The sequence below is a fragment of the Primulina huaijiensis genome, chromosome 9 (genome assembly GCF_012295235.1).
Source record: "Primulina huaijiensis isolate GDHJ02 chromosome 9, ASM1229523v2, whole genome shotgun sequence".
Taxonomy (NCBI): domain Eukaryota; kingdom Viridiplantae; phylum Streptophyta; class Magnoliopsida; order Lamiales; family Gesneriaceae; genus Primulina; species Primulina huaijiensis.
In genome coordinates, this window is record NC_133314.1 from 4,339,720 (window position 1) to 4,365,070 (window position 25,351).

Here is a 25,351-nt window from a genome sequence, read left to right on the forward strand (position 1 = left end):
ATTATTATAAACAAAAATTGTGAGCTCCAACTTGATAGTTTCATTTCATGTCCTTCGCTTATTTTAAACTACTCGGCCGATTCCATTTCACGGAAGTGAAAATTTGGGTTAATTATGTAATTTAAAAAAAAACTGATAAAAATACAAAATCACTTCATCTTCATTTAATCAAAAAATTTCATAAAAACGTATTTAATCAATTTTTGTTTATTAGTAAATATCCTATTTTAATAAAATATTTCTATATATTTATACTTTTTAGATGGATTGTATCACATTTAACAGAAAAATAATAAAAACTATTTTAATTTTTCATATCATCTCTAAATATTTCACAAAAAACCATTAATAAATATAAAAAAATTTAATATTTATGCACATATCGCATGTCTAGAGATGGTAGTATCGATAATTCTCACTAATTGAATTTATAGATGAATTCTTAAATTATTTTTTGTATCATCACCTATGTATCTCAAAATCCATTTGACAAATCTTACTGGATTCTTAACATATTCTAAATTCTTTAAAATTGACATCAAAATTAATATTATCCTCAAGTTCGAATGAAATATAAAAAAATACCTTCAAAATAACATCAAAATTTATGGTTTAGTATTTATTTATGTACAAATTTCTGTATTTAATATCGTTTTCTCAAAATAACGTAACATAGTTGTTTATATATGGATAGATTTAATAAAGTGTACCAAACCGGATAGAATATTTGTTTATCCATAATTATTTGGGATTTTGTCCTCCATTTACGGGCAACTACTGTTTAAAAACCTAGTTAAAATATGAAAATCCCCTGTATAAAATTAACTTAATTTTAGAGGACAGTATATCTTCATCAATTTAATATCAATTTAAATTTAAAATAAGTCTCATATCAGAGAATTTAACTAATCAGCTAATATGATCAATATTTAGAAATTGAGTAATATTTTTAATTTAAAAAATGAAATTTTTATACATCGAGTTTTTAAAAATTCATATATAAAATTAATCCGTAAAATTATCTCACATATATTGTCAAGCTATCCTTTTAAGTTACAAAACTTCAAAAACTTTTGTGAAACGATCTTACGAACCGTATTTTATGAGACGAATCTCTTATTTTGATCATCCATGAAAAATATTACTTTTTATTGTGAATATCAATATGATTGATCCATCTCACAGATAAAAATACGTGAGAACGTATCACAGATATTATACTCAAAACTTTAAATATTTCAATCAAAATGAAATGATATATCACCCCAAAAGCAACCCAAAAGATGTCCAATTGACTGAAAATTCAAAGATGCGACAAACAAACTAACTCAACAAGCAGAAATAAACTAAAAACTCCATAAGCTTACATTGATAATAAAAGTTTACCAACAAAGTCTGAAAACTCTACCCTGACAACTTATATATGGATTGAAAATAAAAATTAACCCTATGATGATAAAGGAAGGGAGAAGATAAGCAACCAAATTCCCCACTATCCTCCCTAACATTAGATGTAGATGGATTGAAGGTATGGAAAAGGATAGATGGAGATGATCCGGATCGAGACAGTCGAACCATTCCACTACCTCTTTGATGGTCTATCGTCGTCCTCTCCACCATCATCGCTATCATCCGAATCATCTTTGCCCGAGCGCTTCCTCTTTGGCGGAGCCTCCACTTTTCCACCACCAGCCTCGTCATCTCCCTCCTCGTCTTCGTGGTCTAAATCATCAGCGCCGTTTTCTTGTGGTTCGAAGTCGCTAGCATCTTCCTCATCCTCAGCATTAGCAATGGGTCTAACTAGGTATTCAGTGCCTAAATCATCCTGGCCAAACACACAGATCAATCAGAGAAGAGCGCAGCTGTTTCCGTTTCACATATAAAGACCAACACACATTATGGCGCTTAACAACCCGTAAAAAACGCAAAAAAATAAGTCAACTGCAACTCATTTTCCGGCTACCAAATTTCAAAAAAAGATCAAACAATGGATACTGACAGTACTCTCGATTCGAGTAACAAGAAAACTGAGAAAAAAAAATGTATAAACACGGATTCAAGTACAAGTAGTCCACAGGAGTTTGAACAAGGGACAAAAAAACATTTAAAAAAATTTCTTTTTGGCCAACATAAACACACCTTTGAATCTAGAGAAGAAATCAACATTGGATCTAGAAGTACAAGAGAAAAAAACCATTTCATGAGAACATACAAGTACTTTCTCGTACCATACATCATATACATATAAAAGACTTGAACTTGCAATATAACATTTTTCAGCAAAAAGGTATGATAAATCTCTTCGAGTTACTCCAAGAACAAGATAAAAATTCACAAAAGTAAATAAATATATTTCGAGTTTAGCTAAAGAACCCTGAAATAATTCTTCAAAAATTCTAGATCTGACTGTTTTCAACGGAAATTCAACCAAATCAACAAGTAAATCCCACTGAAAACAAAGAAATCGAAAAGGGAAAATACACTAGCTTGACTTTGGTGATTTCCGAAAAATAATCCAGATCCGAGAAACCCACAAAACATTTTAGCCAAATAATCCAAAAACTCCACAAAAATGAGCAAGTAACAGAAATCATTAAAAAAAACAAGTAAACTCACCAAAGCAACAGACTTGCGAAATATGTTAAAAATTAAATCACTACCTCGTCCTCTTCTCCTTCATCGTCATCGTCATCTTCATCGTCGTCGTCGTCATCATCGTCGTCGTCACCGTCATCTTCGTCATCTTCATTCTCTCCGTCTTCATCATCATCATCGTCGATGTCTATCACCGCCACCGGAGCCCCGCCGCCGCCGCTACTGTTCAACACTTCCTCCTCTTCCTGCTCTTCCTCCTCGTCACTCCCCTCAAATTCATCATCGTCTTCACCGTCAATTTCTTGCTCAAATTTCTTCGCCTCTTCAAACACAGCCATTTTTTCCAGAAATTTACTTATTTTTATTTTTATTTTTGAAAAAAAAATTGTGGAGACACAAAGGGGGAAGACGGGTGGTAACTGGTGGGAGGTGTGTGTTTTCTCTGGGAGGGCTGAGGCTTGATCTGGACCGTTGAATCTAGAAATGACGAGGATCGATGATGTGGCTCATAATCGTACGGTTTAAAAATGGGGGAGGGGAATTTCTCGTAAGTGCGGCGCCAAATTTATTTGTCACGTGAGTTACGCGTGATGATATCTAGGGTTTTAGAATTTTCTTATATTATTTGTTTTTATTAAATTAAATTAAATTGACCTAATCATTTACTTTTGGACCGGTCTTTAATTTTCAAGGCCCATCAAAAAACAAGATTATTGTTGTGCTTGTCAACCGTCAAGTACTGATCTCCAAGTGCACTATAAGAATGGTTAAATGGCAATGGTCGAGTTTGGCTCGAGTCTAAATCCGATTCGGTATTAATCTGTTTTGTCGGGTAGGGTTAGACTCGATCAAACGTGTCCACAAGTGATCCCNCTAAGTGCTCATCATATTAAAATTATAAATATATACAAACGCATATACATGTACATATATTATTAAGAATTTATTTATATTTTTATTTATTGAATAATGTATATATTAATCCATAATTTTAGCTCATAATATTTTAGAATTGAAATAATTTTATTTTTGATAGGTATGAACATTTTTAGGGTTCATATGAGTGACATTTGCTCACGTGGATCTGACACTCCCGTGTCCTCTAGACTTATCCTATTTATGGTGACGTATTATTTTCGCTACATTAACTTGGTATCGTTTGTGAGAAATTCGTTTTGTCATTGATAATAAACACACGTTCGCATGCTCGAAATACTACTGAAGAGAACGACGGTTCGCACATCATACAATGTACATATCATACTTGTTTTCCTAGTATTTCAAATTGCACTTTAATCATTCCGTAATTTTTAAAATTATGATATGATCCTCATATAAATATAATCAATTCAAATGAAAATATCATCATTCATTAATTTTTACAAATATGCTATTACCTTTATTTAAATATATAACAAATTAAATAAAAAAAATATTTTACACGCAGGAAATTAATAATCGTGGAGACAAATCTGGAAACCAAACAAAGTTGTGTATCTTGGGGAGAGACCCACTTGCCAATAGGGGTTTATTGCATCCTATCTATGTGGGCATTGCCCCCATGATAGGATGGATAGCCAAGATTTGTCCATGCATATATAGGACTCTTTTTTTTTTTGAAATTATATGTGTGGCAAGATCTTACCCGTTGAAATGAAGTGAGGGCAGTGCCCACGTAGGTAGGATCTCATCTACCGCCAATAGACACACCTTTCTGGATCCGGATCACCTACTGTGCACAGCATCTTACTGTGCACACATTGAATTTTTTTTATTTTTATTAATTCTTCTTTTTTTTTTTTCACTTTTTCCCCTCTCTTTTCCTACTTTGTTTTCCCTCCATTCTTTTCTCTCTTCCACAAACATTATTCACACAGTTTTATATGACATAGTATAAATATTTGTTTTCTTCTCGGCTATTTCATCTCGTCTTCTTTTGTCCATTTTCTTGTTTTTCTCGTTTTTCCTCTCTCACTCAATTTTATTATTATTTTTTTTGCAGGAAATACTATAACATACAAGGTTCGATTTTTTCTTTCTTTAAATGTCTAATTTTTTATTCTAATTGTTTAGCTATCGAATTTTTTATTTGATTTTGTTGGTTTGTATTTTTATGTTGCTATTGATATGAAACAAGCCAAAAATTTTATTGCTACTTTCAGATTCTTGATGGATTATAGTTCAAATATCGAATTCAAGCCTAAGATTGGTATGAAATTTGATAGTCTAGACGATTCTTGGAATTTTTGAGTTGAATATGGTGGGAAAAATGGATTTGGAGTTAGGAAGCATTATTTTAACAAGAACAAGAACACCGGATTTATAACTTCGTATAAATATGTTTGTTGCAAGGAGGGTGTTCGTAAAAAAGACAAAAGAGAATCATCGACACTCAATACTCGGCTTGAGACTCGAACAAATTCTAAAGTAAGAATGGGCGTCACATTTGTGGATATTAAATATAAAGTTAATGAGTTTATCGAAGAGCATAATCATCCACTCCATATTCAAGAAACAGTTCATATATTGTCTTCCCAACGTAAAATTACAGAAGTTCAAGCCTGTGAAATTGATTTGGTAGAGGATGTTGGGCTTAAACAAAAATCAAAATTTCAGTTTATGAGTAAGCATGCAGGGGGAATAAAGTTCATTATTTGATGAATTACCCTTATCTTGTTCAGCACCTCCGGTACCTCATGCATGTCTTCAAACAACTGGAAGTCAATTCAATTTCACTGAATTATTAATGGTATGAACTTTAATGATATCTAGAAATTTTTTAGTGGGTAAAAATTTTAAGCCAAAAAAATATTAATTCTTATATGGTAAAATTGATTTTATAATATTTATTTTTATTTAATATAAGCACAATTTGATCATCCTCACCATTCTCTTGAAGCTATGGATATCAATGGAGATATATTCAATAATGCTCTTGAGTAGTTTTTTATTTAAAGAATAGCCGATTAACATTATTAGTTGAAATGAAGTTTCAAAATATATGAATTATTTATTTTTGATGGAAATGTGGTGTTGAATTTTAGTTTTTGATATTGTATGTTGGAAATGTTCTAAATTTTAATTTAAGCATTAACATGTTAATAGTTTTATATTGTTAAAAAAAAATTTCATTGGAAAAAAAAATTAATAGTACTCATCAAATTCGAAAAAATGATACGATTTTTCACATGTAAAAATTTAATATATTAATTTTAATTGCAAAATTATTAATTTAACATAAAAGAATTAAAATGTTTATATTATTTCATATAAAATTGTCTGCTAATGTTTGTGGAAGATGGAAAAAAATGGAGGAAAATGGTAGGAAAACAAAAGAGAAAAAGAGAGGAAAAAAGTGAAAAAAAATAAAAATTAAAAAATAAAAAAAATTCAATGTGTGTACAGCAAGTAGGTGATCCGGGTCCTATATTATACACATACACCTCTTTTTGCCATCTCAAACAATTATATTATATTTATATTTTTTAAAAAAATCTTAATCTAATCTGATTTGAGACCATGGGAAGAAGTCATTTCACCCGTTGAGCGTTACATAAATATTTTAATTTTCAAGCCGAAACAATTTTAATATAATTACTGCTTTTAATATTAATTTTTGGCAGTTCTAAAAAATATCCTCTTAGGTCATGGTTGGTTATGTTGATAGGATTATATTATTTTAATAATCTAAACCAATCAAATGTTTGGTCGCATTTTTATGTCTTTATTATTTTATCACATTCGGTCAAATCGTTAAGTATTTATTACGCGTCAATATTATTACTCTCTGTTTTATCTATAGTTATTAAGTAATAAAAGAAATTTGAAAAATAATAAATTTTTGATTTATTGTCTAATCAATAATTTTGTGTTATTCCGACGCCGTTCCGTCTCCGGATTTCATAAATTCGGAGGCCACAATCTCAACCAAAAATCGCTTGTGATTACAAGGGCAATCCAAGCGAAGGAAGAGAGTTTCTAATCGTGGACCTGATTAGACGATCAAAAGCAAGATATGTTCGTAGGGAATTACAAGAAGGACTATCTCCGCTTAAACATACGAGGCCCAAGCAGTGTTTTGATTTTCGAGACGCAAAATTTTAAACTTTCGTTGTGGCTTGGGTGCGAGAATTCGATGTCCCAACATACCCCTAGAGTATGATCTCCATCATCTCCACGTGGATCCAAATATATGACGGATTAAGCAAAATAAAACGGCATTTGGACCAGACAAGAGCTAACACATAGCAGAGGAAGTGGAGAAATTACTGGTAGAAAATATGTCTGACATGTATCTTACTCAGAATGATTGGGCAATGTAGTCATTATGGTGGCTAAACCTAGAGGAAAATGGTGTTTGTTCATTGACTTCACATATCTGAACAAGACATGTCTAAAGGATATCTTCCCCTTACCTCAGATCAATTTATTGGTCGAATCCAATGCAGGATGAAAGATGCTGAGTTTCTTGGATTCATATCAAGGCTATAACCAGATAGGGTTAGTCCATGAAGATTAAGAGAAAACGAGTTAATTTCATCACTGAACTGGGGATATATTAATATGGACTGACGTCGTTTGGGCTAAATAATTCGGGATCCACTTAATATCGATTATTAAATAAAATGTTTGAAAATATGATCGGTCGAAACAAGGAAGTTCATATAGATTACATGCTCGTCAAGAGTGTTTAGGTAATCAGTCTCATGAAGGACCTCAAAGAATGTTTCTACACTTTGATAAAGTATCAAATAAAATTGAACGAATAAAAGTGTATTTTCGGAGTGTGTGGAGGAAAGTTTCTAGGGTACCCAAAAACAATAAGAGCGTTCTAGAACATGGCTCCTCCAAAAAGCTTAAAAAGAGATTGGTCGCACTAAACTGATTCATTTCGAGGTCAGCCGATAAAAGGTTATCATTTTTTAAAGTTTTGAGATAAGGAAGAGGTTTCAACTGGACCGAAGAGTTTCATGCAGCTTCTGACAGCTTAAACAAATACATAACCACTTCGCCATTACTTTGAAGCCCTAGGAAGGCAATACCTTGTTACTTTATCTAACCGTGTTGGTTGAGGCGGTTAGTGTTGTAAGAAGGGTGCAAGCATAAATCGGTGTATTACATTAGAAAAGCCTTGCAAGAGCCAAGATGTGATATACCCGAGTAATATTCTTGAATGTAGGGGTGTTCATCGGTCGGTTCGGTTCGGTTTTCGGTTTTTTATTTCGGTTTTTTCGATTTTCGGTTTTAGAAATATATAATCCGATATCCGAACCATTTTTCTTCGGTTCGGTTCGATTTTCTACAAAAACGGTTCGGTTATTTCGGTCGGTGAATTCGGTTTTGGTATAATTATTTAAATTAATAATATAAATATATTGTAAAATATAATATGTTAACTTTCTACATGTTTTCTTAGTAAAATATTTAAATATGAGGTCTAAATTAATTAAACAAACAACAATCAACTAAAATTTGTTCAAAACAGTTTTTCATTCACTAAATATCATATCAAAATATATAATATAAATAAAAATATAAAAAAACTATTAATTTAATGAAATTTTGGGTTTTTCGATTTTTTCGGTTTTGACATATATAAACTGAAACCGAACCAAATAAACTTCGGTTTTAACATTTATATCCGAATTACAAAATTCGGCTTTCGGTTCGGTTTGGTGTTCGGTTTTTTCAGTTTTATACGAAGTTTGAACACCCCTACCAACGACTACAAAAGAATTTTCCTTCAAAATGTCAACTTTTCCGATCAAATAATATACTGAAAATAAATCAAATATCAAATAAAGTATTCTTTGGTTATATTGTGATATTAGCTTGAAGAAATTTATTCCTTAAAATTAAAACAAAGCAAAGACAAAATTTTTGAATTCATAAAAATAAAATCTAAGAAGAAATAAGAAAATCACAGCGTGGTTGGAATGATTCCTCATTTGAAGTTGTCTTTCTCTTCTCTATCAAACCCTAGCAGCTTCCATTTTCTTCCAAATCTCTCTTCCTCTCTACTGCTATCTTCTGCGTGAAGTTCTTCCTCTCCCATTTCTTTCATTGTTGTTCACATGTATTATTCTCTTTTCCTTTACTTATCTGTTTTCTCCCTAGTCTTCTCTGCCTCACTTCTGTTCTCCCCTTCTCTGCTTTTTCTCTCTTCTTTCATCTCTCTTTTTCTCTTCACTTCATGGGCCAAATCATCCAAATCTTTGAAATCCATGTCAAGTTCAAAAATTGTAGATAAGATTATAGAGATTTTGTTTTTCGAATGTGACACTTCATCTTTATCAAGATGTGCACATATTTTCTTCCAAAACTTCAATATTCTTAAGAAATAAAATATAAAAATGTTTTATTTCCTTTATTTTGTTACATTTGAAGTCTGGTAAAATCATCCCAATTTAGGCTTTTTTTTCCCTCTTTTATTCAAATCTATAATCATTATAAAATTAATTCAGATAAACACAAAATTAGGGATAAAAATTCTAGATAAACACAAATATTATAAAATAAAATGACAAAAATCTCTATAAGATTTGGGTTTATCAGTACCCAAACATTCCCATGACACAATACCATATTATATATATAATGGATCTCAACCGAAATATAATTAGATTTCAATGACGAAAAGCTCAACATGATATGTTCAGTGGTACTGATATGTCTAACTAAAATAAAAATGTGTTCGAACAAAAAAATATTTATTTTATTTTGCATATGCATTACCCACTGATAATATGCAAATCAATATATAATATCAGATAAATCAACAAATAAATCATACACATGATCATCATTTGTCTCTGTCAGGTATCGTAAAAATAATTAATCTCTACGAACATCAACTATAATTTAAATCATCAATAAAACTAGACACCGGGATTTACGTAGAAACATCCTAAAAATTATTAGGATAAAAACCACGGACAAGATAAAAATTTTTTTTACTATAATATTTTATGATTTACAATTACTCACTGTGTTTCCAAAGAGAACACACACTCTTTTAATACATGAGAACAAACACTTCACAAATATTATAGAAATAAACATTAAAATGCTATAAGATAAAATAAAGAACTCGAGGAAGGGATACTTAAATTATGAAGGAATGCATATTTCAAAGTGGCAGTCAAAAAACGTGTTATTTGTTAATTACCACTCGTCTCATTAAACGCGGATATCCAACTAACAAATTAAATTTGTCATTGCCATCATCCACCTTTGTTGACATTCACAGCCTTGCAAAGTCTGTGTCGTAAGCAACCAAATATCATCATTTATTAATTTTTATAACTATGATTTTATTCTTATTTGAATATATAACAAATTAATTAAAAATAATATCGTACACGCAAGAAATTAAGAGTGGTGGATGTAGCTTGGGAGAGACCCAGTTGCCATTTAGCACACGTTTTTATACCATACACCTCTTTTTGCCATCTCAATTATAGAATATAATATTCGTTTTTTTTAAAAAAATGTTTATAGAATATAATATAATATAATATGATTTGGGACCATGGGAAGAAGTCATTTCACCGTTACATAAATATTTTATTTTTCAATCCGAATTTTTTTTAATATTTTTAATGTAATTACTGCTTTTAATATTAATTTTTCACAATGCTAAAAATATCTTATTAGGTTATGCTTGGTTACGTTGACAGGATTATATTATTTTACTAATCTAATCTAATCCAATCAAATATTTGGTCGCATTTTTATATCTTGACTATTTAATTACAATTGATCAAATCATTAATTATTTATTACACGTCAATCAAATAATTGAAAGTAAAATAACAATATTATTCTTCACTTTTTTTATTTATATTTATTAATTAATTACTGAAATCTGAAAAATAATAAAATTGTGATTTATCATCTTATAAAAAATTTAATTAATTAAATCAAGTATATTATTATTTATTTAATATTATTCAAGTTCTACTCAAATATTTTAAAAATCATAATATTATTAATCCACGCAATCAAGATAACGCGATCAACCCAACTATCTTTTAATCATATTTAGAAATTATTAAAAAATCAAATATATATAATCCGATACCGTAAACCCAATAGATTTATGTATGACAAGATACTGTAAGAATAACAATATCTCATTCCCAAACTAAAATTCATCAAACATAAAATTACATTTTAAATATTTTTTTTCAGAAAATAATTTCAAAAAAGCCTGAAATTAAACAAAACAAAAGACATTAATTAAAAATTCAAATATTTTATTTATTCAGTTAGACACATAATTAGCATTTATCAATAAGATATTTTGTTTACGAGAGTGATGTCAATTCGATCCATATACATGAGTTGCATGCCTATACAGTTAGGTTTTGTGAATAATTATTTTTGGAACTTTGTTATTTTTATATATATATATAATTATATTGAAAAAAATTGTGATTATTTTGTTATAATTTTTAATTATTGTTTTGTGTGATTTTGGTTAGAAAAATAATGATACATCTATTACTATTATTAAGAATCTCTATAATAGAGATAAAAATGGTGTCTTGGTATGTTTTTAGCTATTCCAATTTTACTCTTATGATGATATCAATATTACACTTTTATTTTTATTAATTTCAACAAATAATTTTGTTTTATTTTTTTAATTACAACAATTCAAATAACACTTTAGGTCCTCGATAATTTGTCAAATTTCACTTTAATATCTCAATAATTATAAAAAAAAATTATACACGCACCACGTGTGCATAATAGGGTTTTTCTAAAAATAATTTAATTTTAATTTTTTTTTTAAAAAATAATGTAAAAAAAAAACATTTCCAAAACTACTGCAATCCGCGCTTATGGAGCGCGGACGCTGCTCACGTGGAGCAGTGACCGCGCTTCGTAAGCACGGACGGTAGTCTACGTAAGCGACGGAATATTGTAGCGACAGAATATATATAAAAATCGTCGCTAATTAAACCGTCGCTACAATGGAATCCGCGACGGTTTATAAACCGTCGCAAATTTTAGCGACAGTTTTAAACCGTCGCTTTATTGGAATCAGCGACGGTTAGTAAGCCGTCGCAAACAAAAACCGTCGCTAAATGCCAAAATACCCTGTATCAACAACGTGCACATGTACGTCGCGGATAATCTTAAACTTTCAACGGCTTGCAACTTTGCAGCGTGCAATATACGCTGCGGAAAAAGAATTTGCGCGTTGCGAAAAGTCATTTTTGTTGTAATAAAGATAGAGAAAAAAACAGACAATAAGCTTATCAAAAAATAAGTTTTTTCAGGAACCTCTACTATCCAACCTAGTTTTTTCAGTGATTCAGGGGTGGCTGACTTTGGTTTGTTTGGTCGCAGGATTTTAAGACTCCGTCTTGGTCGAACATACACAGTTTTACAAATTTGCTTAATGTTGGTCCGCAGCATCTTGTACATGACATTCGACCACATAATGATGTTGAGTAAAATGAACAACATTCAATTGAGATATCTCAGTCTTGATTAATTTCTTGTTTGTATTTTTCTCTGTCTTCACTACAACAAAAATAGCTTTTCGTAGCGTATATTGCACTCTGCAAAATTGCAAGCAGTTGAAAGTTCAATATTATCCGCGGCCTACATGTGCACGGTTTTTCAAATTAGCGACGATGATTCGCTGATTTCAATACAGCGCCGGTTTTAATAAACCGTCGTTAACATCAGCGACGGGTTAATACACCGTCGCTAATTAGCGACGGTTTTTATATATATTCCGTCGCTAAAATATTCTGTCGCTTACATGGACCAGCGTCCGTGTTTACGAAGCGCGAATGCTGCTCATAAGCGCGGATTGCAGTAGTTTTGGAAATGTTTTTTTTTACATTATTTTTGAAATTTTTTTTTAAAATTAAATTATTTTTAAAAAAAACCGTGCATAATAGCTAGTTCATATTAAATATATTTGTAATATGTAAAGATAATACGTGAATTTTGAAAATTTTATGAAATATGATAATTATTAGTAAGTTATATTTTTTTTTTACAGTGATAAAAAATATGTAGCCGTTATTTTTCGAGAGTGCACTAAGAAAACCTTTAATGCGGTAGATTGTGAACTATATCAGTCGGGTAAATCAGACCAAACAAGACTTATGCGACAAGTTCGATCTAGAAAATGATGCAAACTCTTGATTTGATGCAAACTCGTGATTATTTGGCCTCACATTTATATATTCTATCAATTCAGACACACTATTGGGAGGAGTAAGTTATAAATTTACTAAAATACGTGTTTAGTATTTTTTATTACATTGAAAGCGAGTGCTTTTTCATTATTATTTGAGATCGAGAAGACCGCTCACTTATTAGAAAATATTTATGTCAACTCACAACAAGTAATGCACAATATATTGAATTAAATTAAATGAAAATGACTAAATTGATAGAGTTTTACGCGAAAAATTCAACCGTTTTCATAAAGTTTGACCACCTACAACAAATTCATAAATTCGAGTAGCTCTAATATTTTTTTCGAATCGAATTCGAATTTCAATTATTTGGAGTACCAACAAAATATATATTTTTTCGTTTAGAAGAATAAAAACTAAGAGATAATTTTGTCAATATGTTTCCAAATCCGAGGTCGAGCTCGATATTAATATGTCAGAATTCATAATTTCGAATTTTTTGAGTTTGAGCAACTCGATATATACAAAAGTCGAACTCGAATGTAAAATATATTACTCGATCGAGCTTTATCTTAGCTCGACTCGGACTCGGACTCGGACCCGGACCCGGACCCGGACAGTGTCAACCCGATAATATAGTTACATCAAAAAATTACTAAGTTTTCCCGAGGCCGCCAATTAGGAGATCCGAATAAAATTTCCAGTAAATTATCACAAAGATATATACTCTCGAGCATACAAATTACCATCACAATCACAAACATCAGCCAATCGGAAAATCCATCGCGATTTTGTTTTATCTGACGGTTAAAATCAGGGATGAGCTCGGAATTGAGGCGGTACTGGTCAGCTTTCCGGTGGCCGGAGTTTGACTTCTCCTACCTCACCGCCGCCTGGACCTCCCTCAACTTCCAGTGGTTCGATTCATCCTCCGTCGTCGAAAACGTGGTGTGGACTCTCATCACTGTGTTTGAATCCATTGCCTTAACTGCCATGCTCTGCTATTTCTTCGTCTTTTGTGGTTGTACTTTGTGAATCAAAGATGGTTCTTTTTGTTGCTTTCTCCATTTCTTTTTTCCTCTTTAATTCAAACTGCAAAGTTCGAAATTACTGTGAAATATATTGCGCAGAATTATGTGTTTGTTTTGTATATGCCCATTGTACCTTAGAAGTTTGGATTTAGGAAATTCCAAATCTATTATTTAAGTCCTTTGTAAATGTTCATGTAACTTTGGATTAGACCATCTTTAAATTACTCAATGACTTTTTATATTTTTGAGCAATTCATTATTTTGGATTCCAAAATTACAAAATCATTTCTTGATTCAGACTACAGATTCTCTTTTTAGATGGGGAATCATTTGTCCATGCTAATTTTATGCCATGGTGATTTTAATTATGATAGATTTTAAATGTACCCGATATTGTTGTGGTTATCGTTCGGAGTTCATACACCACACATAAGTCGAATTCTATATGCAACTCACGTTTGGATAATTGATTGTTTAGTTGATGTAAAATCCATAGATTTGAAGTTTCTGAATTTCCATTTTTGAGTTAGGTTGTCTTTAACAAAACAAATGTAGTCTCAACAAAACTATGCACTCCACCGTGTATTCAGCACCTCCGCTTTTGAGCCATATAGTTTGAGGCAACTGGTATTCTTTGCCCATTGCCATCTGGAACCCAACTGAATTTGGTGTCTTTCTGGTCAGGAATGGAAGCAATCGTCCCTACCGTCGTAAAATAAAAGCACCTGGCTTTGCCCATTCACAAGGTCTCGATTCTATGTATGAACATCACATGCCAGCAGATGTTGTCACCATCATAGGTACTCAAGATATTGTGTCTGGAGAGGTGGATAGATAGGACTAGTACTTTCTCAATCAGGACCCTAGCTTTATTGTGAGCCAAAAACAAAGATGGTTCCTCTTTCCCTTCTATCTTCAGTACTAGAGATGAACGAATTCGATATGCCCGAAATTGAGATCGTTCTCTCGGGGTCCATGTCAGGTAATTCAGAAGCTTTCACCACCGATAACTCGATCTTTCCCGACCGATAACTCGATCTTTCCCGTAGGGCCTTCACGGCCAGAGTTGCTTTTCTTCGCAAACTCTTCCTTGATTGCTTCAGCATCTATCTTATGACTTCTACTAATCGTCAGTCCCCAGAAAAACACCGTATTTGGAGCGTGCAATGTAGCATCAACATATTCTGTAGGGTTGGGATCCCAAAATCCCAGCAAATCCTCCACCTGTCAAGTATGAAAGTTCGTATTTCAAGAGAAATAGGACATGGTATTTTCATGCAAGAAGTAGAGTGTTACAGAGTAGGCAAACTTAAGAGCAATTCAGCATCATACCTTTGCTAGAAGGCAGCACAATCGAGACTTGACCTAACCAACCCAGATTCCGAAATCCGAACTATCAGATGATGAAAGACGGATTTTAAAAAATCGGGCATATGGTATGCATGAGAAAACGGCTCGAATAAACCTTTCCAACCGAAAGTTGGGCTCAGGACATCCTGAATCAGCAAGAAAATTGTAAAAACAGTAGCAAAGACAGAACACAATAGGGCAGATGTTCAACTTGAGAGCATGTTGTATCAGTCAAGAAGTTGTTTCGAACCTTTGTCAAGCAGTGTCCCGCGTAGAAACTCTTCTCCGATGGGGCGGAATGTGATAGTAGTTATGTTAGAATGGCAATACTCATTTGGGCTACATGGTAGTTGAATTGGGATTAGAGACTTTTCAGGAGGAAGGTAATCTGTTGGCAGTATACCATGAAAAGATAACTGGTGTTTGGCTGGACCAGAAGGCAAATGGCTTAAAGAAAATTGAAACCTGAGCACATAGCCAGGTATCAGGATGTCTTTGACAGATTACAGCCGCAAGGACCGCCAAATGAACCCCTCCGAAAAATCCGGATAACTGTGCTAAGTTATCAGATTATAAAATTAACATGATCGTAAATGATGAAACAGAGTCCATTCTCTAAAAAAGAGTCAAACATCGAAAGGGAAAAATTCGGGAATTGTTGTTACCCATAACTTGGAATGAAATCCTTACATTGCAATAAATGCCTCGTCTCCTTGCCCAAAATTTGACACAGCGTAGGAGTGACTGATATGTATGAGTAGAGTCTATTTAAGAGGTTCGTCAAGAACTTTTAGCAAATATGGTAAGAAATATCAAGAATTTACCCAGGCAAAACTTGTCCTTGCCGTCATGTTAAACACAATATCATGAAAAAGTTTGTGGGAGAGAATTATATAAACAACAAAAACCAAAGAGGTATTTGGAATGGTGACATTTTCTTGGTTGGTACATTCTTGACTTGCCTCCTCTTTCGTTTAAGCCAAACCTGTACCTTGTGAAACACGATTAATCGCAGAAAAATGAGTGAAAATGGTTTCTTCAAAGACAACAAGAAACTGGCGGACATAATGGGATTCAGAGGATGAATTTTATTTGATTCGGGCAGAAAATTTTGAATGTCATCATAATGTTTGATATAAATTCATAAAATGGAGTGGGACGGATTTGAAATCAATTGTTTAAAATACCTAAACAAGCACAACAGATTTGAAGCATAAATTTCAAATGCTTCGATGGAAACCCATCCTTGACAAAATCGACATGCAAATATGAATTCCTCCAAATCGAATCATAGTTCAAAAAAGGGCAGGATGAATATACCATTATGTATGGCACAAGTTGAAAAATGCTCATGTTAGCTCGTACACCTGACAAACTTCTCCAACTTATCTCATCCATATTCGCTAAAATGGGTGGGTCGAAGGCATCCACATCCTATACATACACATTCAGCAAATAAACAGCCATAATTTTGAGAGGAATATATTGTAAACCTTCAACTCATTCTAAAAAATCAATGAATGTGACAAAATCCCACATCAGAAACAGATATTCCATGAATCAAGGCATACATACGGAAGATCAACCGAGTCGAACTTGAATCAGATGAGAGGAACTTTGGCATCCTTAACACAGTAGATCACAGAAATCTCATGTTTACTCTCGAGCATGTTAAGTAGAACGATGAAGAAATCCTACCTACAAAACTGTGGCATAGAAAAGATGAATAAAGAACATGTATTGCAACAGTTTACATGCGAGGACGAGAATCGCTTATTGCCATTGTAGCAAAGCATGGTCCAACACATAGAACATCAACATGAGACTTGTATATATGATTATGAACCAACAATATTTAATACCCATTTTTTAATACTCATGTTTGAGGAGAAATAGTAAGATTGACATATATTTCAAGATAGATAGATACATGTAATTTTTAAGTTAATGTGTGTAAAAGCTTGACATTAACCTGAGATGTGATATATTTAATTTTTAAAGTTAGTTGAGTTTTTCTTGTAATTATGACAAACCTCAAAGAAGATATATGTAATTAACCTCAAAGAAAAATATAATAATTTTAACTTGTACAAAATAATAATAATAATAATAATAATAATAATAGTAATAATAATAATACTACTACTAATAATAATAATAATAATAATAATACTACTACTAATACTAATACTAATAATAATAATAATAATAATACTACTACTACTACTACTACTACTAATACTACTACTACTACTAATAATAATAATAATAATAATACTAATAATAATAATAATAATACTAATAATACTAATACTAATACTAATACTAATACTAATAATAATAATAATAATAATACTAATAATACTAATAATACTAATACTAATAATATTAATACTAATACTAATAATACTAATACTAATAATACTAATAATAATACTAATACTAATACTAATAATAATACTAATAATAATAATAATAATAATAATACTACTACTAATACTAATACTAATAATAATAATAATAATAATAATAATAGTAGTAATAGTAATAATAATAATAGTAATAATAATAATAATAATAGTAGTAATAGTAATAATAATAATAGTAATAATAATAATAATAGTTAATAGTAATAGTAATAGTAATAGTAATACTAATACTAATAGTAATACTAATAATAATAATAATAATAATAATAATAACAACAATAATAATAACAACAATAATAAGAACAATAATAAGAACAACAACAATAATAATAACAACAACAACAATAATAATAATAAGAATAATAATAACAATAATAAGAACAATAATAATAAGAATAATAATAACAATAATAACAATAATAATAATAATAACAATAATAACAATAATAATAATAATAATAATAATAACAACAATAATAATAACAACAATAACAACAACAACAACTTTAGTGCTAAAAGAATGAGGTTCTTTTAAAAAAAATAAATTAAGAATAAGTTGATTTCCCGGAGTTCATAAAAATAATGCAAAATATGAGACACAATGCTTTTAAGATCTCGAGTGGTATAAATTGGAACATAAGGCAAAGGACATGGCAAGGTTATGTTTAACCGATCATTATGATACAAGTGATAGCATAGAGAGACAGGTCTCGGGAGGAACATAATGCATCTTTATTGTTTGAAATATATGTAAAAATCCAAACAAGGGAAGAATCTAAAACTCGATGATTGCTGCACCACCCGATGGCTTCGACGCGAAAAGGTATTGGCCAAGATCATTCTTATTGATCACCCCTTTGTCGATTCTCGACTGAAAAAATTGTTCCTGATACAAGCACATAATGACATTGATGTCAAATGGCATTAATGGAAGTTTCACTGATTTTCTTGAGTGAAGCTCTAACCTTCAAGTTAAGGATGAATTGTGGGACAATATTTTCCTTCACCAATGCTACCGCACAACCACCCCATCCGGCTCCCGTAAGCCTAGCCCCAAGAGCACCATTATCTCGACATATCTTTACAAGCTCCTCCAGTTCAGGACAACTGATTAGAAAGGGATAAAATGTTTGCATCATAAGCCCAAAGGGGTGTGTTAACTCGGAAAAAACTAGTCTATTAGATGAGAGAGCCTCCCGATTTCACGAGTACTAATGTAAATTTAAAGTGAGATCACAAGAAGTAACCTTACCTAAATGGATCCTCTGGTATAGGTATGGAAAGATCAGGTCGTTCGGTGTTTTCAATTGGAAATAGTATTTACTATCATTCACATTTCACGAAAAGTAAGATGGATTTTCTATACCTGCATTCATAGTAGACGCTGCAGCTGTAATGGCTCTCATTCATGAGGTCCCCAAGCTTTTTCAGCATGTCTTCCTCACTGCAATAAGATATCCTCCATGACTAATGTTTCCAAACTACGGAATGTCTATAAGAGAGATAATAGTCACCTTGACTTTGATGAGACGGTATCTTTGAAAGCATATACACGTTTTGCCTCAGAATAGACATGAGCTGCCCTCTGAACATACGTTATGGTTCAGAATGAATTTAATTGGAAAATACAAAAAGCATACAAAGCAAAAAAAATAGATTAGAAAAGTTATATTTCATTGATCCTCTGTGCCCACAAAAATTCATGACAAAATTCAAAGGCATATACTGACTAGGAACATATTATGTATGGAGATATGAAACTACATATTAAGAAAGATTAAGGCTGTGTATCAAGAGAACAAAAATCGAAACATTGCACTAATGTAATGTCCCAGAATCACAAAAAAAAATTGACAAGAAAAACGACAGAAGGCTGCAAGTTCACCTGATGTAGCTTAAAATGATTCGCAGCTCTCAGAACATCCAAGGAAGAAGGAGAACCGGCAAAAATGGCTTGCAGCTTTTCATTGGTAATGTTCTCGATATCTTCCGCACTGTAAGGTTCTTCTTTCAATAATTCCTAGGTGAGACCAGCCATCAAAGACAATTAAAAATGTGCAACGATGCCCACAAGAAACTAAAAAGTAATCTAAGGTACTTAATTCGTAAGTATGACAATAAACATAATATGGGTATGGTAGTTTAATAACTAAATATATTGAGATTAGGTAAAAGGCTTTCCTCTTACAAAGTTGAGAAGAAAAATTGGTACCTTGACAGCAATAACTGGATCAGAAGACCCACGCGTGCCCGCAAATGATACACATAGTGCTTCAACATCTGAAAGTGTTTTTATGTTGGCTATGGCCTCTTCAGGCTTCATTCCAAGCTTTATACCTAACACAATCTACACCGGACCAACAATTAAGTTTTGCAGGAATAAAAGGAAAAGAGAACACACAAGAAACAAAAGCAAAAACCCATTAACACAAATTATTGAACATTTTTAAATAAATTGTGACTATCGTAATCCCTAATTAGAGGGAGAGAAGATAGTCAGGCAATAAAAAATTTAATGAGAAACTTAAAAGGCATGTTTAAGAATCATGCTGAAACTATTCCAAGAATAGCATAAAGTTAACAAAAACTCACAGAAGCTAAACGGCATTCGACAACCCTATTGTTGTAATTAGTAGCAGCAGTGACTGCTTTCTGAGATTCAGCCAATGAATGAGCTATGACAAATGTTCCACCAGCAGGGAGCTGCACCTCCGTAGCATGAATAGGGTTAAAATCAATAAGTGCCGCGAAACCAGATTGGGCCATCACAGATATAGCCTGTCCAGTTATGCAATAAAATTTTCTGTCAGCTGTGGACAATGGACAGAACTTTGCTTGGACACACAAAAGATATTCTAAGTGTCTAAAAACAACTCTCAAAGTTCATGACAAATAAGGGCACACCGTGTACTACGTAGGAACATTTCAAATAAATACCTGATCCATTCCACCAGATTGGGTACCGATATGCCTTTCGCATTCACATGTAAGTTGAGCAAGCTCTTCCTGAGTATCAAAGTTTAACATATTATTGTTTCAAATAAAAATGGAAGATCATTTAATCCATGGAGATCCTTAAATCACAACCAACTAAATCATGTTTGCTTCTTGCTACCCCAAACCAAAATGTATGGAAACCAAATATTTTGAAGAAATTTAATGACTTAGATCTAATAATCTAATTCACCCATAAAAAGGCCAATTCGTAATGTCAGAAACATATGCAACACCTTGGGAAAATTTGCGCCAAATGTGGCCATTATGGCTATTGTAGAAGAGCAAACAAATGCAGCAGAGCTTGATAAGCCAGATCCTACATCAGAGAAAGAAGATGCCTAAAAACCAAGAAATGGAATTAATTATAAAAAGTTCAGCTGAGATGCAAATTTTTATTAGGAAGGACGAAAATACCAGTAGGAACAATGCCATCAACAACAACATCAAGTCCAACTGTTTCGCCAACGTCTATCCCCTTTAATTTGGCATGCTCATAAAAACCTTTGTACCTTAAACACCAGGATTTTTATATCAACACTTTTGGCATTTTATGTAACTGTTGCATAATATTCTAAAGTCCCAAAAAAAATGTAATAAGCAAACCAGTAAATCATTGTGTTGAGGTAGACGTTTAGTCATAAAATAACAGTATCACACCATAGAGTTACAAGAAACAGTTAAAACTAAATTTAAGAAATACAAAAAGCATCTTACCCGCAAATAAAATAGTGACCCCATCTGTGATTCTTCAAATCAATTTCCTGAAAAATAGAACACTACTTATTCAATGGAACAGAGATAGTCCTTCTATCCATGATAAAACCAGATACAAGTTTATAAAGTCAAATTTGTCACTCTGTCAGAGTTCCAGTAATAAGAGAAATCTCTATGAGATGCAAACTTTTAGGTGAATCTTTTCATACTACCAGGCACCGAAACTCTATATTTTGCAGATCTTCTAACTCAGAAAACTTTTGTAGCATGGACCCACTTTAAACCTCGACATGAAAGGGTAAAAAAGAATAAAGCAACTAAAATTGCTTTTTCAAAATTCATAGATCGAAAGCACAAGCAAGCAACACAATGCCCAAAAGATAAAAACATTCCATCCGACGAGCCCGAAAGCAATTCCCACAAGTTCCCATTTCAAAAATCTCACATTCGAACAACTAAATGAATACAATGTATGAAGAACAACATTCCCACGTACACACACACAAACAGAAAGATAGAAAAAACAAGAAGCCTAATATCGATAAATTTGATCAGGATCTGAAGGGTATCTATGCTTTGTACACATCTCAATTATTCACACACTGCAAAAAGTTTCACCATACCTGATCAGGGTCAGCAGGATAAGTACACAAAGCATACTTCTCACTGTTCACATTCCCAATTCTCAACACTTTTTCAGTCTCACCCTCCTCGCGTTTTCGTATCGCCACGATAGTGTCTTGCCTGATCGCCATCGGCAAAACTGAATATCCTTCATAATCTATGTGCTCACCTATCAAGTTAACTCTCCCTAGACAAAATGTCCCGACATAAAACCAAGTCCATCTTAATATTCATGACGCAAAACCCATAAACGGATTAAACAAAAAAAAACAGTTGATTCATATGGGTCACAGTACCCGGAGATCGAGCGTAAATATCAGGTGGGTGGCCAAAAAAGTCCAAGAATTTGGACTTCAAATTACAAAATCTTTGCTCCGCCTCTTCTAGCTGTGATCCAGTTCCGTAAACATGTTCAAGAGAAGCGAAAACGGGCACTTTCTGCTCCTCGTTTTTCGCCATTGGCCTTTGATCGTCTGTTTCTTGTGATTTGTGAATGAAGTAAAGAAGGGGTGAGGATCACTTGATGACTAGATTGGATTAAATTATATAAAGATTCAATGCATTTGTGTAGATTACATCGGATTACATAAAGAAATTTTGGAGGCTTGTGGGTTGTTGGCTTCTTGGGATGGGAATCAAGAAATTATTTGGAAAATTTTATGGTTCTTCTCAAAAGGCTGTCCTACTTTTTGGATTGATTTTAAGGAAAGGGTCAAAATAATGTAGTGTCAATGAATATGATGTGTGGATATCAGTATATTTTATTGAATTTATTTATTATAAAATATATACGAACATTGTATAAAGAGTATGTCTCTTGTGGGACGGTCTCACGAATCTTTATCTGTGAGACGGATATTNCTTTCTGAGATTCAGCCAATGAATGAGCTATGACAAATGTTCCACCAGCAGGGAGCTGCACCTCCGTAGCATGAATAGGGTTAAAATCAATAAGTGCCGCGAAACCAGATTGGGCCATCACAGATATAGCCTGTCCAGTTATGCAATAAAATTTTCTGTCAGCTGTGGACAATGGACAGAACTTTGCTTGGACACACAAAAGATATTCTAAGTGTCTAAAAACAACTCTCAAAGTTCATGACAAATAAGGGCACACCGTGTACTACGTAGGAACATTTCAAATAAATACCTGATCCATTCCACCAGATTGGGTACCGATATGCCTTTCGCATTCACATGTAAGTTGAGCAAGCTCTTCCTGAGTATCAAAGTTTAACATATTATTGTTTCAAATAAAAATGGAAGATCATTTAATCCATGGAGATCCTTAAATCACAACCAACTAAATCATGTTTGCTTCTTGCTACCCCAAACCAAAATGTATGGAAACCAAATATTTTGAAGAAATTTAATGACTTAGATCTAATAATCTAATTCACCCATAAAAAGGCCAATTCGTAATGTCAGAAACATATGCAACACCTTGGGAAAATTTGCGCCAAATGTGGCCATTATGGCTATTGTAGAAGAGCAAACAAATGCAGCAGAGCTTGATAAGCCAGATCCTACATCAGAGAAAGAAGATGCCTAAAAACCAAGAAATGGAATTAATTATAAAAAGTTCAGCTGAGATGCAAATTTTTATTCGGAAGGACGAAAATACCAGTAGGAACAATGCCATCAACAACAACATCAAGTCCAACTGTTTCGCCAACGTCTATCCCCTTTAATTTGGCATGCTCATAAAAACCTTTGTACCTTAAACACCAGGATTTTTATATCAACACTTTTGGCATTTTATGTAACTGTTGCATAATATTCTAAAGTCCCAAAAAAAATGTAATAAGCAAACCAGTAAATCATTGTGTTGAGGTAGACGTTTAGTCATAAAATAACAGTATCACACCATAGAGTTACAAGAAACAGTTAAAACTAAATTTAAGAAATACAAAAAGCATCTTACCCGCAAATAAAATAGTGACCCCATCTGTGATTCTTCAAATCAATTTCCTGAAAAATAGAACACTACTTATTCAATGGAACAGAGATAGTCCTTCTATCCATGATAAAACCAGATACAAGTTTATAAAGTCAAATTTGTCACTCTGTCAGAGTTCCAGTAATAAGAGAAATCTCTATGAGATGCAAACTTTTAGGTGAATCTTTTCATACTACCAGGCACCGAAACTCTATATTTTGCAGATCTTCTAACTCAGAAAACTTTTGTAGCATGGACCCACTTTAAACCTCGACATGAAAGGGTAAAAAAGAATAAAGCAACTAAAATTGCTTTTTCAAAATTCATAGATCGAAAGCACAAGCAAGCAACACAATGCCCAAAAGATAAAAACATTCCATCCGACGAGCCCGAAAGCAATTCCCACAAGTTCCCATTTCAAAAATCTCACATTCGAACAACTAAATGAATACAATGTATGAAGAACAACATTCCCACGTACACACACACAAACAGAAAGATAGAAAAAACAAGAAGCCTAATATCGATAAATTTGATCAGGATCTGAAGGGTATCTATGCTTTGTACACATCTCAATTATTCACACACTGCAAAAAGTTTCACCATACCTGATCAGGGTCAGCAGGATAAGTACACAAAGCATACTTCTCACTGTTCACATTCCCAATTCTCAACACTTTTTCAGTCTCACCCTCCTCGCGTTTTCGTATCGCCACGATAGTGTCTTGCCTGATCGCCATCGGCAAAACTGAATATCCTTCATAATCTATGTGCTCACCTATCAAGTTAACTCTCCCTAGACAAAATGTCCCGACATAAAACCAAGTCCATCTTAATATTCATGACGCAAAACCCATAAACGGATTAAACAAAAAAAAACAGTTGATTCATATGGGTCACAGTACCCGGAGATCGAGCGTAAATATCAGGTGGGTGGCCAAAAAAGTCCAAGAATTTGGACTTCAAATTGCAAAATCTTTGCTCCGCCTCTTCTAGCTGTGATCCAGTTCCGTAAACATGTTCAAGAGAAGCGAAAACGGGCACTTTCTGCTCCTCGTTTTTCGCCATTGGCCTTTGATCGTCTGTTTCTTGTGATTTGTGAATGAAGTAAAGAAGGGGTGAGGATCACTTGATGACTAGATTGGATTAAATTATATAAAGATTCAATGCATTTGTGTAGATTACATCGGATTACATAAAGAAATTTTGGAGGCTTGTGGGTTGTTGGCTTCTTGGGATGGGAATCAAGAAATTATTTGGAAAATTTTATGGTTCTTCTCAAAAGGCTGTCCTACTTTTTGGATTGATTTTAAGGAAAGGGTCAAAATAATGTAGTGTCAATGAATATGATGTGTGGATATCAGTATATTTTATTGAATTTATTTATTATAAAATATATACGAACATTGTATAAAGAGTATGTCTCTTGTGGGACGGTCTCACGAATCTTTATCTGTGAGACGGATATTCTATCAATATTCACAATAAAAAGTAATACTTTTA

At 32.6% G+C, this 25,351-nt stretch overlaps 3 protein-coding genes and 1 pseudogene across 3 annotated transcripts; all 4 read right to left on the reverse strand.

Moving 5' to 3' along the window:
* Positions 1 to 1,342: 1,342 nt before the first annotated feature.
* On the reverse strand, positions 1,343 to 3,003 carry LOC140985248 (uncharacterized). The gene is made up of 2 exons (XM_073453040.1): positions 2,661 to 3,003; positions 1,343 to 1,825 (listed from the first exon to the last, which is right to left on the reverse strand). The coding sequence occupies exons 1-2, from the start codon at positions 2,931 to 2,933 to the stop codon at positions 1,583 to 1,585; spliced, it is 516 nt and encodes a 171-aa protein (XP_073309141.1). The 5' UTR covers positions 2,934 to 3,003; the 3' UTR covers positions 1,343 to 1,582.
* An 11,476-nt stretch (positions 3,004 to 14,479) lies between these two features.
* Positions 14,480 to 16,941, reverse strand: LOC140984693 (nuclear poly(A) polymerase 3-like; annotated as a pseudogene).
* Positions 16,942 to 18,211: 1,270 nt separating this feature from the next.
* LOC140985067 (galactokinase-like) lies at positions 18,212 to 22,565 on the reverse strand. Its single transcript, XM_073452810.1, has 13 exons — positions 22,206 to 22,565; positions 21,909 to 22,096; positions 21,286 to 21,332; positions 20,986 to 21,080; positions 20,805 to 20,887; positions 20,512 to 20,580; positions 20,167 to 20,352; positions 19,787 to 19,921; positions 19,460 to 19,594; positions 19,089 to 19,159; positions 18,941 to 19,018; positions 18,540 to 18,681; positions 18,212 to 18,460 (listed from the first exon to the last, which is right to left on the reverse strand). Exons 1-13 carry the CDS (start codon positions 22,366 to 22,368, stop codon positions 18,350 to 18,352), a joined length of 1,503 nt encoding a protein of 500 aa, XP_073308911.1. The 5' UTR covers positions 22,369 to 22,565; the 3' UTR covers positions 18,212 to 18,349.
* Positions 22,566 to 22,660: 95 nt separating this feature from the next.
* On the reverse strand, positions 22,661 to 25,118 carry LOC140984694 (galactokinase-like). The gene is made up of 7 exons (XM_073452240.1): positions 24,754 to 25,118; positions 24,457 to 24,644; positions 23,834 to 23,880; positions 23,534 to 23,628; positions 23,353 to 23,435; positions 23,060 to 23,128; positions 22,661 to 22,900 (listed from the first exon to the last, which is right to left on the reverse strand). The coding sequence occupies exons 1-7, from the start codon at positions 24,914 to 24,916 to the stop codon at positions 22,661 to 22,663; spliced, it is 885 nt and encodes a 294-aa protein (XP_073308341.1). The 5' UTR covers positions 24,917 to 25,118.
* Positions 25,119 to 25,351: the final 233 nt, after the last annotated feature.